The sequence below is a fragment of the Chlorocebus sabaeus genome, chromosome 21, assembly GCF_047675955.1.
Source record: "Chlorocebus sabaeus isolate Y175 chromosome 21, mChlSab1.0.hap1, whole genome shotgun sequence".
In the NCBI taxonomy this organism is placed as follows: domain Eukaryota; kingdom Metazoa; phylum Chordata; class Mammalia; order Primates; family Cercopithecidae; genus Chlorocebus; species Chlorocebus sabaeus.
This window is the reverse complement of record NC_132924.1, coordinates 45,179,455-45,196,413: the sequence shown is the minus strand read 5'-3', so window position 1 is coordinate 45,196,413 and position 16,959 is coordinate 45,179,455. Positions and strand designations below refer to the sequence as shown.

The 16,959-nt window shown below is 35.8% G+C and overlaps 1 protein-coding gene across 1 annotated transcript in view; it reads left to right on the top strand.

The window, feature by feature from the left end:
• The window catches only part of LRRC72 (leucine rich repeat containing 72), a 49,030-nt gene extending 33,266 nt beyond the window's left edge, over positions 1-15,764 (top strand). The window contains exons 6-9 of the mRNA XM_007981980.3: positions 6,026-6,115; positions 7,104-7,256; positions 14,272-14,299; positions 15,523-15,764. Of these exons, the coding sequence (XP_007980171.3) occupies positions 6,026-6,115; positions 7,104-7,256; positions 14,272-14,299; positions 15,523-15,688 (437 nt within the window). The 3' untranslated portion in view covers positions 15,689-15,764. The remainder of the gene's footprint in view (positions 1-6,025; positions 6,116-7,103; positions 7,257-14,271; positions 14,300-15,522) is intronic.
• Positions 15,765-16,959: the final 1,195 nt, after the last annotated feature.

Sequence of the window (16,959 nt, the reverse complement as noted above, 5' to 3'; positions counted from 1 at the left end):
ACTATACTGAGGGAAAATGATTCATTTGTAATAGTTAGATTATTTAAACCCAAGTATTAAAATCACAAAACTACACCAAGTTCATGGCAATTTTATGCTTATTTTGGAGACATGAGAAGGCTGCCTGCTGTCAGGAGTTTTTTTTACAGCTTTTGGATCTTCTGTGAAAGAATTGGCCTGCATATTTGAGTTACCTGGCCCATATCTGCTGAAAAAATGCTGCTATAATTAAAAGACTAGTTATGCTAGACCTAGGACACTTACCTTTGCTTTTCTATAAAATGGGCTGACAGCTACCCCTCAGGGTTGCTTTAAACATTAGGATAACTCTGTAAACACTTTTTAAGAAAACATTTCTCACCATTAATGTTATTTTGAAGCAACAACAAAAATTGAAATTCTAAAATAAGAAAAAAAATGTTTTATTGTGGATTATGTAAATCAGATAATGAAATAAGTTGCATCCAGTCTCAAAATTCTGCTAATAGACTCAAGAAAACAACTGCTATTTTAAATAATAATCATACAGTAACACGTTTGAATGTCTTTCTTGTTGAAAAAAATGTTTTATTATAGTCTCATTTAAATCTTTACAGCATCCTATGATGTGACTAGAATTATTCCCTTTAATCATGGAAATGCAAAGCTCACAGATTTAACCGAACTCTTAAGGAATGTTGAAACACAAATTCATGCCTTATTTTACTTATCATTTATTTATTTATTCATTCATTCAATAAATATTTATAATTTATTCATTCATTCATTTAATAAATGTTTATCACACATTCACTACATGATACTATTCTAGATAATAGGACTCAAATTTGAACAAGAGAGGCCCAGTCTATACCTACATAGGGCTTACAAATTTGTAACACTCAGACTAAATATTTCTTAGAGTTGAAGGGGTTTGATGCAAAATGATTTGCTACTTTAAAAACTCTATAATTTGAGGAAACTTGTTATAAAACAACATTTGGAGAGTAGTAAACAAGCTTACTCCCATAGTAATAAACAGAGTCATGCCCATAGTAATAAACAAGGTTATGCCTTGAACAAAGGTGCCCAGCCCAGGACCAAATAGATCCTGAAATCTAGCCCATGCCCTACTTGTCAAGGGTGTACGTGAGCATAGAATTGTGCCAGGCATAAGGGGTGGGAGTTTTCTAGTTTTTAAATACCAGTCTGGTAGTATAATGTCCGTATCATTACCAGTCACAATAGTTTACGACCACTATTTAAAATCATAGTGATGCAATTCAAGTTATGTAACTGTAATTTTCCAGTTGAGAATCTTGTTGTGGGATCATTTGTTTGAAATGGAGAAAATGTTATGTCCAATTACAAAAAACAAAAAGCGTTTTCTAAAAATTCACATTTTGAACTCATGTCCCATTTTGGTTAAAGATGTTGCATGGAAAATAGTTTGTATTTACTAGATAACTAATGTTATCTGTGCAGTCATGTCTTCAGATTAAGTTTCTATGAGCCTCATTTGCAATCACAGATTAGCTTTAGCTCATTAACTAAAATGAGAAATCTATGTGTTTTCAAATGTGGTCATTTTTGTCTTTTTAAGTTGTAAATCCATGTGCAATTATAAAGTGTTGTTATTATTTCACTTAAATGACAAGTTCTTCAGAGGGTGAGAAAATAGCCTGAAGGGCAGAAACACTAATCCATTCTCAGCATTGCACTTTCCATTGGCATGTATGAGGAGAATTGCCAAGGATTGCCTAGGAGACGCATGGCTGAGAGCTTCAGGGAGGCCTAAACCAGCTGCAGAGTGTGAGGTCCTGGGAACTGGAATTCCTGTCTTCCGGGCAGAGTCAGGGGACTCCACCTCTTCTCTCCAGGCAGTCTACCTTTCCACACCCTCTCTTTCCAACTCAGTTTTCCTCTTCCTTTCCCTTCCCTCCTCCAAATTCTTTCTAAATCAGAATCCACATGTGTCAAAGACCCACTTTGTGGTTGATGGCTTTCATTAACTCCTGCCTCCTTTCCAGTACTAAGGGAAAAAACACCACCACCACCAAAAGCCACAGCATCAAAATGCTTAAGCCAGTCTCCTGTTCTAAACCTTCAGTTTTCTCATTTCTTTCTAATTTTCTGTTTTATTAAGTTCCACTGTTGGAAAGTATGCTTAAGACTCCTGCATGCCATAATTGTTAAGACCTGCTTCCTACTGGAGCTTCCAGGAATCAGCATTGGGAACAGGGAGCTCCTCCTTTCATGAGAGGGTCTCCATGTTTCCACAGGTATTGCTTTTAAACATTGTCTGCCTTTGTCTTTAGCAGTGGCCCCAATCCACTGCCGATGGCAAAAAGCCAGGGGTGCAGAGGGATGCTGGGAGATGGGGTGGGACTAGGATCTCCAGGGTCCCTTGCTTTGTGCCTCTTTTCCTATAATACCCTTCCAGGTGGGACCACCCCTCCCAAAAGACAAAACAATTCAGCAAAGAAAAAGAACCAACAGTGGTTTTCACTACTGTTTGTCCTGAAAAAGATAATGTTCTGATCCCTCCTCTCTCGATCCTCTGCTTTATCCTAGTTTGCCTTTTACAATCAGGGGTGATTTCCATATTCAGTAAAAAGCACATGGTGTGTGGTGGCCACCGGATTTTTAGTTAAAACAAGATGATGATTAACAATGGAGATGCTGACCTTACTAAGTAAGCTTGACCCAGAGCCTCACAATCCTGGTATCTGATTATTGACAGCTGAACTTCCTTCCACGAGCTGCTCTCTATAGGCTTTTAACTTCTCCGTGTCATTTTCTTTTTCCCATATAGTAAAATTGGGATGTTGGTCTCTTATTAATTACCTCAACTTTCTTCGAAGGCAGCCTGAAAAACATTGGGGTTCATTTAAATAACGATTTTAAATACTGCTTTAAAAGTTTACAAAAAAATAACTGGAGCCAATTATTTAGATATCTTTTTTTTCCGCTTCTGTCTTGATAATAAGTGGCTTCATACCCGTGACTCATGTAAGTCAAGCTTGTGTGGTAAGGTAGTAGAGACATTTTGATATATCATTGGGTAAATGTAAATTGCTTAGACTCAGAATCCCAAATTAAGATAAGCAAGACAGTGCTGGCGCCACTGAGGTGTACACTGTAAGTAGCCTAGAGGGAAGGTGGATTAAATAGTATTAACCTATTGAAAGTGAAAGTGTAAGCAATTTCTCTTCATAGTTTCTAAAAGAATGTGCCCGTACATCACAGAAGGCTTTCAGAACATTCAGACACAGGAAACCGATTTCACATCTTAGACATTTAATTTATGTTGATTTTAGTAGCATCAATCCAAAACTCATAAATCCAAAATGTTAAATGTTTCATAGTATAGAAGGAAAAAAGAGAGTTAAAAATAAGATTGCTTCCTTCTAAAATTTAAGAGCTAGGAAACAGTGAATAATAATGATGAAATGCCTTTCAAGTTATTTAATTCAATTTTTTTTTAAGTTAATTTAAGCAGAGGCTGGGCTAACAGTTCAGATTTCTGATTTTATGTCATTCAGTTTTGACTTTATGATGAGATGAATGGTCAACCACAAGTCCATAGAGTTTTTAGTATCAATATGTTGTTAATAAGTAATGTAACATTAGTAATTCCAAGTTTTGTGTTTTATTTAGCTGAAGCTAGTTTTTGAATTTCCATATAGAAGTTACTTAACCAAGGCTTAGCAGAAAAAGCCAAGAAATGAAATGAAATGGATAGTAATGTCCTCAGAGGGAAAAGAGAAGATGAAGGGTGCACCTAGAGAAAATGTCATTGAAAGATGTTGGTACATTTTCCATTAACGTCATATGTAAAGGCAGACTCTACTTCCAGATGCTATAATGTGTAACAGGGTTATGAGGTGTCAGATGTGATTCCCCAAGACAGTAACCACAAAGCAGACTTCTGTGCTAAAGCATCTGTGACTTTTTCTTCCTTCTGAGTTCTCATGAAAAACAATTATGCTTTGCTTTTATATCCTTGAAGAGGGTCCTTTTCTTTACTTTCTCTGGCTCGAACTACAATTCATGAACCCTATGGCTCTTTTAAAATCTGTCCTTATTAGTGGTTTAATATACCTCTGTTCTATTCCCTGTCCTTCAGTTATAATTATTTGTTACCACTTTAAAATGCTTCTCTTTTAAGAATAAAATTCAGATCATTTTCTGTCACTTAAGAAATCTTGAAAAAAAAATTGTTTTGTCTTCTCATTTTCTCCATTACATACATATTTCCTTTCTTTTAAATTTCTCTGTGGCTCCTGGCTCTACATTTTCCTGTATGCCTTTCCTCATTCCTGTAACTTTTGTTTATTATGCACCAGGTGTCTTCCATTGCCTGCTTTATGTCCCTCTAAAGCTCGTGTTTTCCACAGGGAATAGCTATATATAACGCTTTTATTAGCCAGAAAAAGTTGTGTTTATACAACAAATATCAGAATGTTTTATTACTACAGAGAAAACTTCCAGATGATTGACCTTTTTTAAGTTTTTATCTAGTTTGTTATCTTTTAAGCATGCACCCACCCCAATCTTCTTTATGTTACAAACTGCTCTTTATAAATATTAATCAGTTTTTTTCAGAGGTTCTAATGCTTCCTATTTTCAGGCCTTTATCAAACCTCTTTGTATTTTATGAATAGTCTACAACAGTATTCTTAAATTTCACATGTACATTAAGTGAGTTTCATTTTGAGTGAAGTAGTTGTGCAGTAGCTGGAGCTCTTTCTCTTACTGCCATCTAGTGGTTCTCCTCATTAGTTGTATTTTCAGAAGCATTTCCTAGAAATTGCACGTAGGTAGGCAGAATCTGAATAACTAAAGATGCCCAGCCAGGCACAGTGGCTCATGCCTGTATTCCCAGCATTTTGGGAGGCCAAGGCAGGCGGATCACGAGGTCAGGAGTTTGAGACCAGCCTTGCCAACATGGCAAAACCCCGTCTCTACTAAAAATACAAAAATTAGCTAGGTGTGGTGGCAGGTGCCTGTAATACCAGCTACTCAGGAGGCTGAGGCAGGAGAATCGCTTGAACTTGGGAGGCAGAGGTTGCAGTGAGCCAAGATCATGCCATTGCACTCCAGCCTGGCAACAAGAGCAAGACTCTGTCAAAAAAAAAAAAAAAAAAAAAAAAAAAAAAAAAAAAAAAAAAAAAAAAAAAAAAAGCCCAACTGAAAATCTTTAAAGTTTTATTTCACATTGTGCTGAAAAAAAAAATGTTTATTATCATCTAGGATGAATAGGGAAAATATCATTTAAAAAAAAAAAAAAGCTCTCACAACTTCTAGTTGAAGATGTTTAAGAACACCTATGTGCTGATTCCCAAGGGATATGATGTCAGAAGTGCCAGGGCTTCTTCTGCATCCACATGCCTCATTCTTCCAACCACTGCATTAGGAAGTGCGGTTTATCGCAAATCCTAGCACCTGCACACCAGGATCTCAGAAATGCACGTGCCTGGCCAGAGATAGACAAAATGCAAGAGCCACATCTGCTCAACTTTGGTCCTGCTGAGATCTGAAACTACTATCGACACATTCTGAACTATGAGCAATGGTGTGGAGGAAATAAATTCTATTAGAGCAGGATGTTGTGTCTCTGCCTATCTTCACGCATGCACCCTTGTGAACTTGGAGACCAAAAGAAGACTACCAAGTTATTTTAATAAAAAGTAGCCTCCAATAGAGCTGATATCTAGTTCTTCATTTACTAATTTATTTATGGACATGTTAAAAATTTCCCTCATTTGTGGCAGATTTGGGTCAATGATATGATCATAGCCCTTAGCACAGTTCCTAGTAGATAGTAAGCACTTAGTTAATATTTGTTGAATGAATGAATTGAACAGATAGAAAAATTAACTGCTGCTCTAAGTAAAGGTTTCATGGGTCTATTGCTGGATATGAAGAAGAGCTTTATAAGTTCTTATGTTTTATATGAATCTCTTAATTTTTCGTATTTTATAAGTGATACATGAAACTGATTTTGAAATCTGACATTTTATTTTGAATTCTTCATTTGCAGGTCTATACCAAAATCCTTTGTGCCAATATAACCTGTATCGTTTATATATCATCTACCACCTTCCAGGAGTGGAGCTGCTTGACCGAAATCGTAAGGATCCTTCCTTCTTGCAAAGAAATATTTGAGAAGTAGTCTTATAGCTCAGTGGTTATAAATGAAGACTACCTTTGAAAATACGTTTTTGTAAAAAATATCCCTTTGAATAATTGTCTTTGTAAATGAAAGTTTTTCAATTACTTATTTTTGAAAGATTTGCTCTCTAAAATGTGCCCTGATTTAGAAATTCACGTCTCTTTACTATTTGATTAGAAAGGCCCTCTAACTGAGCATGAGGAAAGTGGTCCTTCTGGTTCTGGTTTTGACATTAACACGTTGGATGCCAAATCGTTTACCTCCCGGCACCTTAGTTTCTTATCTCAAAAGTGAGGGAATTGGAATAAATCTCATGAGGCCTATTTAAGTTCTAAAAGTCATGCTTTTAAAAATTCTGTAAATATGTATATATTGAAACATACAATGAATGATGACTTCTTTATGAATGCACCTTCAAGATAGCATGTCAGATTTCTATATGCCACATGCACACACACACACTCAACCTCAGCATATTACGCTTAACATTTTTTGAGGCCTATTTTGCTCCCAAATGCTATATTATCTATCTGCTTACCTCTCTGTCTCTATAGGTTTGAACATTCTTAATAATTTATTACTGAGTAACTACTTTCTATAGGATACATCAGAAACTTACGGTTATACCTCTCCTTTCTAATAGCCTTGAGGAAATGAAAGGATGTTTCATGCTAAAATTTTAATCATCCTTGGTGATATGTTAAAGGGTGTTCGGGATGCATTAGACTGAAGGATTAAGCTCTGTCTTGTGACATGTGGGGTGTATATTGAGTGCTTGTAAGATTATGGAAATAACTGTGATAGCCCCTTTACAAAATGATTTTGACAGGATGTTCACATATAACATAGTTTAGATAAATACATTCTTGAAAGTATTCAGTTCTATTTTGAATCACTCTGCCTATTTATAATGCTATGCAGTAACATTACTTTTTGCATTTATCAGAAGTTACAGAAAAAGAAAGAAGATCAATGATTACCATTTTTAACCATAAAAAGGCTCATATCGTTCAAACAATAGCATTCAGAGGAAAAGTAGACGCTTCATGGGGTCCTAAATCACCATTTAAGCAAAAACCAGCCCAGAGAGTACCTTCAGGTATTTTGCAAAAAAAAAAATTTAATGAAATTAAAACTTCTCAAACTTTTGGGTAATTTGATTGTAATAATAGCAACTAAAATTTACAATAAACTTAAGTATCTAAATAATGGAATAATTTCTAATATATTTGCTAACTTTATAATACTTTTAGTCCAGTTAAAGTAGGTATGCAATTTTCATCCTCACTCATGCATGTGAAATCAAATGGGCTGCTGTGATGATAATGAGATAATACATTGAAGCCTCTATCCCAGTATCTAACACAGTGTAAAGGGCTCAATAAATAAGCTATCGTTATTTTTATTACCACTGACATGGATGATTTTACCAATTAAGGCTATATAATTTTTGATAATATAGAAAAAATACAAAGAAGAAATAAAGATCATCTGCAATTCTACCATCCAGAAATAAGCACTGGTAATATTTTGATTATGTTCACAAGGTCATTATATGCAAGTATAACTTGAATATTTTCAGGATGTTTCCTTAGTAGGAATTTAATTTCATATTTGTAACAGAAATGGAAAAAAATAGGGGTTTAGTTTTTTCAGACAGCAAAGAATACAAAAATACGGTATCTAGGGTTAAAGTTCTATGATGGCATCAGTGTTTGAGGATATATCTGTCTTTTGTTCTGCTACTCTTAGTGTGCTTTATGATTACAAGGTGGTTGGTATACGACCAAGCCTTACATCTCCATTCCAGGAAGGAAGAGAGGGTGGATGAGAAAAGGTGCAAAGGTAAAATCCTTGTCTTTATGACACTTTGCCAATGAGACAACATACATTTTTTAAAAAACCAAATCAAGTATTTAGAAATAAAGGGGAAACTGAATTGAAAAATAGTTTGGAAGAAATTACCCAGGATACTACATGGAGAAAGAAAACGATAGAAGATATGAATTAGATATTGAGAAAAGGAGAGACATTAGAAAGAGAAGGTCCAATATAAGTTTAGTAATAGTTCCTGAAAAACAAATTATAGATAGAAATTGAGCAGAAGGTAATGTTTAAAGTGATAATGGCTGGAAAATTTCCCAAACTGATAAATAAATTCTTAGACCAATCAGACAATTACCAGAATTGGCAAAGAATTCGTAGATGCACCAGACAAAATGAATCCAAACACAAAAAAGACACACAACAACAACAACAACAACAACAACAACAACAGAAGTCTTCACTAAAGGCAAAACCATCTTAAAGCAGTCGGAGAGAAAACCCAGATGACCTACAAAAGAATAACATAGAGATTCACCACAAACTCCCCAGCTACAATCGTGGAAGTCAGAAAACAGTGATCAGAAGTTTTTAAATCAAAACCATAACGAGATACCATCTCACACCAGTTAGAATGTAGATCATTAAAAAGTCAGGAAACAACAGATACTGGAGAGGATGTGGAGAAATAGGAATGCTTTCACACTGTTGGTGGGAGTGTAAATTAGTTCAACCATTGTGGAAGACAATGTGGCATTCCTCAAGGATCTAGAACCAGAAATACCATTTGACCCAGCAATCCCATTACTGGGTATATACCCAAAGGATTAAAAATCATGCTACTATAAAGACACATGCACACGTATATTTATTGCAGCACTATTTACAATAGCAGAGACTTGGAAGCAACCCAAATACCCATCAATGATAAACTGGATAAAGAAAATGTGGCACATATACACCATGGGATACTATGCAGCCATAAAAAAGGATGAGTTCATATCCTTTGCAGGGACATGGATGAAGCTGGAAACCATCATTCTGAGCAAACTAACACAAGAACAGAAAACCAAACACCGCATGTTCTCACTCATAAGTGGGAGTTGAACAATGAGAACACATGGACACAGGGAGAGGAACATCACACACTGGGGCCTGCTGGGGGCTGGGGGTCCGGGGGAGGGATAGCATTAGGAGAAATACCTAATTTAACGGACAGGTTGATGGGTGCAGCAAACCACCATGGCACATGTATACCTATGTAAAAAACCTGCATGTTCTGCACATGTTTCCCAAAACTGAAAGTATACTAAAATGTGTATATATATTTACAGTTGTCTAACTCACCAGGCATGGTGGCTCACACTTGCAATCCCAGTACTTTGGGAGGCTGAGGCAAGTGGATCATTTGAGGTCAGGAGTTTGAGACCAACCTGGCCAACGTGGTTAAACCCCATCTCTACTAAAAATACAAACTTAGCCAGACATGGTGGCAGGCTCCTGTAATCCCAGCTACTTGGAAGGCTGAAGCAGGAGAATCGCTTGGACCTGGGATTTGGAGGTTGCAGTGAGCTAAGATCACATCATTGCACTTTAGCCTGGGTGACAGAGCAAGACTCTGTCTCAGAAAAAGAAAGAAAAGGAGGGAGGGAGGGAGGGAGGGAGGGAGGGAGGAAGGAAGGAAGGAAGGAAGGAAGGAAGGAAGGAAGGAAGGAAGGAAGGAAGGAAGGGGAAAAAGAGAAATATTTACAGTCTATTCTCTCCGAAGCCTGCTACCTGGAAGCTTCATCTGGATGTTAAAGCCTTGGTCTTCACAACCCCTTTTCATAACCCATTCATTTCTATTGATGATAACTCTTTCAACCAATTGCCAGTCGGAAAATGTTTAACTCTACCTTCTGACCTGGAATAGCAGCACTCACCCTGCTTTGAGTTGTCTTGTCCATCCAGATTGAACCAATCTAAATCTTACGTGTATTTGACTGACGTCTGTTATAGGAGTAGACCATGCTGTGGAAGGAAAGTAGTCTTTAGATAGAAAATCTCCCCTCTTAAAAACAGTTAATGCACACAATAACAAACAATGCAAGGTCAGCCCCCACAATCTATTTTTCAGTGCTATAATTATTATCGGTGTGATCGCCACCTTTAGGGCTCTACGTTTCTTTTGTTTAACCAGACTGCTGAAAGAACTAGAATCGTTTTTTAAATTCTCTTGGCTCCTTTTCATATTGAACCTCCAAAAACAAAATCAGGAGCAGAAAAGATAGGGAGAGTATTTTATTGCATTTGAAACTTTTTCTTCTTAATTAACAGATATGTTGACTAAAGCCTCTAATAATTGACGGAACAATTATTATAAATCTACTCATTTTCTGCAAAAGGTCACTATATCATAACAACTAAAAAGTATTTTTAGCCCAGAGTATGGCTTATTTTAGCATACCTTAATTAAGCAAACATTTATAGTAAAACACACTATGTAAATTTTTAAAATTTATCATATTTTGTAGCTTCTATATTTGTTTTGTTATAAATCTTACCTTATTGTGACTTTCTAAAAAATTATTAGAGTAATTCTAAGAGAAATATGAATTATTTTATTGAAAAGAAATTACACTTAAAAATGTTTATGAAGCAATCATAAAGCCACATTTTGATTTTATTATCCTTAATCTAAAGTTGAGAAAGAAACCAATTATATTTCTAATATCTTGAGAAGCAAGATCAATTTTAAGTTTTCTTCAAATCCCATCTATCAGTCCTTATCAAATAAGTATGGTTAAAAGGGTTGTACAAATTTTCATTACTGTCTCTGGGTTTTATTGCAAGATAGCCGGTATTCTCAGAACCAAAACACTTTGGGCTTCTACCTGGCATTAAGGAAACTCATTTGCAGATTTTTCACCAATATATCTAGATGTAGAAAGACATTAAGGGGAATTTAAAATAAAACACCAACAAGCTTTTAAAATGTCCATTAGTGGTCCAAAAGTGAGGCTGCCAGATTTCCACCATGTTTGCTGAAGACAGAGCTCCAGGTGCTGAGCCCAAGCTGGGGTATAGTGTCACAGAGCCTGGGCCTGGCAGCTGAGGCATGTACTATTCAGGAAAAGGGAAGGGTAAGTCCAAAAAGGAAGACCAGGCAGACTATTTAACAAACAGCAATTCACCAAAAAGTGCATCAGTACAGAGAAGGCAGGACAGAATCCAGGGAAAACAGATAATTGAAAGTTATGAGCTGGGAGATCAATGGCTCAGGAAATCAAGTCTTGAAGACGTTTCTGACTTTGGGTAGCTATGACATACCAGGCACACCCAGAAGAGTAAATGCCAACCCCTACCTATGCATGAAGGTTCAGGTAGGTATTAGAGGTCAATGTGAGATCTAGAGATTGTTTGGCATAGGGCTGAGCAATTGAGGGAGCTGTGTAGACTCAGAAAAATTTGTGAAAGCAAAAATCAGCAGTCAACAGAGCTTCCATGTTGCATAACTTCAATGGACACTATTAGCACAGCAAACATTTACTGAGGCCTCCTCTAGAATTGTGCCAGAAAGTAGCCCTGGGCCAAAGAGAGAAACTAGAACTACTTTCTAAGGGAGACATCATATACAAAAATAGATTCCAGAGGGATTGAATATCTAAATGTAAGGGAAATAAAAAAGTACTGGAAGAAAATACTTTCATAATCCCAAAGTGAAGGCTAATCAAAACCTCACACAAAACTCAGAGGCCATCAAAGAGAAATGTTGACAGATTTAACTACATAAAAATGAAAAACAATTATATGTATCCCATAAATATGTATAACTAGCATGTATCCACAATAATTAAAAATAAAAAGCATCATATAGGAAGAAAATTAAAATGCAAGATTGGAGGAAGTCTTTATAACATATATAATAGGCAAAAGTTAACACCCATAATTTCTAAAGGACATCTCCAAGTCAATTTAAAAATCTCAGTAGAAAACAAAATAAATGACATGGACAAGACATATGTACAAAGAAAGAAATGTAAATAATGATCACCTTCACTAATGATCAAATAAGTGGAAATCAAAACAATGAGATACTACTTTCATCCAACAAGTAGGCAGAAGTTTTAAAGGGTTGTTAAAGATGAGGGGGAAAGAGCACAATTCATGTTATTGATGGGAATGTAAACTCGTTCAACTCTCTTGGATGACCATATGGCAGTATCCACCAACAAACAAAATGTGCAAACCATTTGACACAGCAACTAAATTTGATCTCTCCCTTACAGAAGTGCTTGCACATATGGACAAAGAAAAAATATATGAGTATAAGTCTGCATTTTGCAATATTTTTTATAATAGCAAAAGTAGTAGAAACAATTTAAATGGTCATTCATAGGAGAATGTTAAATAGACTATGGCACATTTGTATAATACAAACTATTCCATTATAGAATCAATCCATAATATATTTGGGGGTATTAAAAACACCTTGACAAGGCGGGCAGATCACCTGAAGTTTGAGACCAGCCTGGCCAACATGGTGAAACCCCGTCTCTATTAAAAATACAAAAATTAGCCGGGCGTGGTAGTAGGCGCCTGTAATCCCAGCTACTCAGGAGGCTGAGGCAGGAGAATCACCTGAACCCAGGAGGCAGAGGTTGCAGTGAGGCAGAGATTGCAGTGAGCCGAGATCGTGCCACTGCACTCCAGTCTGGGCAACAGAGAGAGACTCCGTCTCAAACGAAAACAAAAAGCAAAAACCATACTCATTGGAAAAGCAGTATACTATGAGCAATAACAAAATTGGAATTTTGTCAACAAACAAATCTCTATGTATATGTACATGTAGACATGTGAGTACATATGTGACATACAGGCTGGAAACATACACACAAAACTTTTAATAGTGATACTTAATAGTAGTAAGAGGAAGTGGAAAGGTTAAAGGGAAATTTCCCTTTTTGCTCACTATTTTCTTTATTGTTTATATTCATTATAAGTAAAGTATATGCTCTTTGTAATTAAAAATGTAGAAGAGAACAGGGGAGTCCTGTCATTTTTTGACAATATGGATGACACTGAAGAGCATTATACCAAATGAAATAAGACAGACACAGAGGAACAAATACTGCATGATCTCACTTATATGTGGAATTACAATAGTCAAACTCATAGAAGCAGAGAGTAAAATGGTGGTTGCCAGGTGCTGTGGGGAAGGGGAGATGGGCAGATGTTAGTTAGAATGTACAAAGTTTAAATTATGTTACACAAATGAATAAATTCTGAAGATCTTACGTAATGTGACGATAGCTGTATTGTATACTTGAAATTTACTAAGAGGGTAGATCTTAAGTGTTCTCACCAATACACACAAAAAATGGCAGAGGTCTGGCTGATGAATATGTTAATTAGATTGTGTTGATTATTCACAATGAATACGTATATTAAAACATCAAGTTGTACACCTTAAATATATGCAGTTTTTATTTGTCAATTATACCTCAATAAAGCTGGGAGGAAAATGTAGAAAAAGATAGCCTAGGATGATCCAAAATGCATGAAAGACTTTTGTCAGCCACTTACGAGGGAACAATGCTATGAATTCTAAGGCAGAGCGGCTGTGTGGTCGCTACTGCTTGTGGAATGGCAAGAGCTGATACTGTGGGCTTTACTGGCACAACAGGTGCTGGTAAAATCCATCTCTGGACGGGCACTAGGCTTTCTGGAGGGAAATCAACAAAGCAGTGACCATCTCTGGAAGACACCATAAGAAATCCAGGTTTTGAGGACTAGTCTTGGAGCTTCAAAGCTAGGAAGATCTAGATTCTTGTGATCTAGTATTTGTTTATTCTGTTTCTTTACAGTTAATGCCAAGAATCCAAATAGTTGAAATGTTCCTAACTATTTCTCCTCATTTGGACTGTTAGTCCATTTAAAGACGCATGTACCTTTCAGAAGAAAAGGGATAGGTTTCAGTATCTTATATCAGCCTCAGTATATTAATTACAAAAATTTCCACTTGGATTCCATTGGTACATTATAAATTGACTAAGCTTTCCATTCTCAGGGTTTTGAAATTTCTATTGTATTAAAAAAATTGCCTCAAAACCTAAGGCAAAACCCAGTATATCTAAGAGAAAGTTTTGCTTTGGAGTTAGATAAAAAGGGATTTTTGACAGATTGAACTATTTGTGTAAAGGATAACTTGAAAGCCCTGTTTTATACTTTTCTTTTATAGCATCGTTCCGTTGTTTTCAAATGCTGGATAAATATTTTAAAATACTAACTTTAAAATGTATTTTTTTTAGATTTTGGATTTGCAAATAATGTAGACAAGTAAGTAATTTTATCTATACATTTATTATCAGATTATTTCATAATTGTGTTGTCCCTTTAAATCATCTCCATTTCCTAAAATAGATTTTAATGAGTTAAAAAATGACTCACTCTTCAATAGATGAGAAAAATTGGTAGGTCTTTCTGTGATGAATGAGTTCAAGCTCTGTATTCATATTTGACATACTTGGGCTTTTAATATTACTATCAAAATCCTAAATAAGTAAAAAGATAATTTGATGCTTAGAAAAATAAACCTCGGCCGGGCGCAGTGGCTCATGCCTGTAATCCCTGCACTTTGGGAGGATGAGATGGGCAGATCACCTCAGTTCAGGAGTTCGAAACCAGCCTGGCCAACATGGTGAAAACCTGCCTCGACTAAAAATACAAAATATTGGCCGGGCATAGTGACGGGCGCCTATAATCCCAGCTACTCAGGAGACTGAGGCAGGAGAATCGCTTGAACCCAGGAGGCAGAAGTTGCAGTGAGCCTAGATCATGCCACTGCACTCCAGCCTGGGTGACAGAGTGAGACTCTGTTTCAAAAAATAATATAATAAAAACTAAACCTTAACTATTAGCTATTGTGAAAGTGGGGCTGTACATTCCTTGTTTAGCTATTCTCTAAATATGTTCGGTCATAGCAGTTATCATGTAGATTTATATTCATTGGAATTTACATTTCCAAAAGCAAGCACCTCACTAAAAGTCCATAGAAGACTTTTCAAATTCATGAATACTGATGAATTTAGAGTCGTCATTCCTTTTTATTTTTTCACTTAAGATTTTTTTTTTTTGGATACAGTATGGAATATTATCTCCACATACATTTATAAAATATGGCATAATGTAGAAAAAAACTTAGGAATACAGTGAACTTAAGATAATAATATGCATATATCTATAAATATTTTAATCATCTCATTTAACATGGTTTTAAAACATGACTGCATTAGTATGTGAGACCTTAACTGTACTAATTGATCCCCAAATATGTTCAGGTACTTCATTTATAAAGTAAACAATATATACAATATAAATAGTGTCACTTAGCCTGAAAGTCATTTGTCAGTGGAGCCTGCAAATTATTTGTTAGTGGTACACAACTAATAACACAAATAACACAGAAAAACATGGCATTAATGCATTTGAATAAAAATTTCATTTTGGTCAAATTTTCATTTTTGATTGCTTTTTTTCTGACATAATTGCTTTTTTTGCAGAACTGTGTTCGATGACCCAGAAGATGCTGTTTTTGTGAGGTCCATGAAGAGATCAGTGATGACTTTGACCTCTATGAACTGGAACACAGTTCCAACACGAGAGGAAAGATACCTCGAAGAGGAAGGCACAGAGCCGGCTCAAATGCTCACAGTTACACTGAGATGAGCCCTGGTATTTCTAGAAATCATAGTGGTTTTCAATTGTATATTAAACTTCCCCGTGACTTAGCGTATTACATACTACTATGATATTATTTGAGATATTTAAATGTAAACAGAAACACCAATAATGAAAAATAATTCTTACATTTTAGGTTTTTTAATGTAAAATTGTTTAAGTATAAATGTGTACAGAAATGTATAAAATTCATAAGTGTCCAACTCAATGAATTTTTAAAAATTGAACATGTTTATGTAACTGGCATGCTAGATCAAGAAATAGAACACTATCAGGACTCTGAAAGCTCCCTCCTTCCTGTACCAGTCACTACTCACCCTTCCAAAGTAATCACTGTCCTGATTTCTAGACAATAAATTAACCATGTCTGATTTCAAAAGGCATATAAATGGAATCATAGAAGATGAATATTTTGTGTCTGGCTTTTTTCACTTGACGTTGTAAGATTCATCCATGTTGTTGCTAGAAGCAATGATTCTATCATTCTTACTGCTATATAGTATTTCATTGTAAGACTATATAACACAATTAACTTATCTAGTGTACTATTTTTGACTCTTCTCTCTGGAGATATTTGCCAGTTCTGGCTAACGACCTGGGTTTGGTATAGCCAGAAACTTGCTCCTTAGGGAAAAAAAAAATCCAAATGCTTTTAGCAGTTGCCTAGTACTGAGTGACAAAAGTGGACATTGAACATAACTCAAATTCATTACAGTTTTCCCTAAGGAGATAGATAAAAAGCTTACAAAGGGCAGAGTGACATCTCCCTCTAGCTGATGGTGCTTGGGAAACACAGACACACTGTAGAAGTGGACTGGAATCAAAACAGGCAAGAGATGAAAACCTAGAAGGAATAATGAATTGACATTGAGAATCTACAGCCTTCATTCACCTGTGGGCACTTATCATTCTGTGCACGGCCAGAGTCTAAAAATTCAGATATGGTCCCTGGAAGAAGGTTGCAGCTAGAATAAAGAAAATGCAAAGATTTGCCCATTCATGTAGGTGAGGGGCTGGTATCATGACAAAAGTGGTTGTTTTTGGCTTCCAAGATTAGGTGATAGAAAGATTTGAAGCGTTCTCTTGCTTGGGCTTGGGCCATAATCCAAAAGACAAAAGACATAGTCCCAAAAATGTAATTCTAGAAAAAATAATTTAAAAAAATTAAAAGACATTTGTTTACATTTTTAAAAACAGATTTGTTTGAGAAACATTATATCTACAGAACATTTTATAGGCTACTTAATGCAATAAAATAG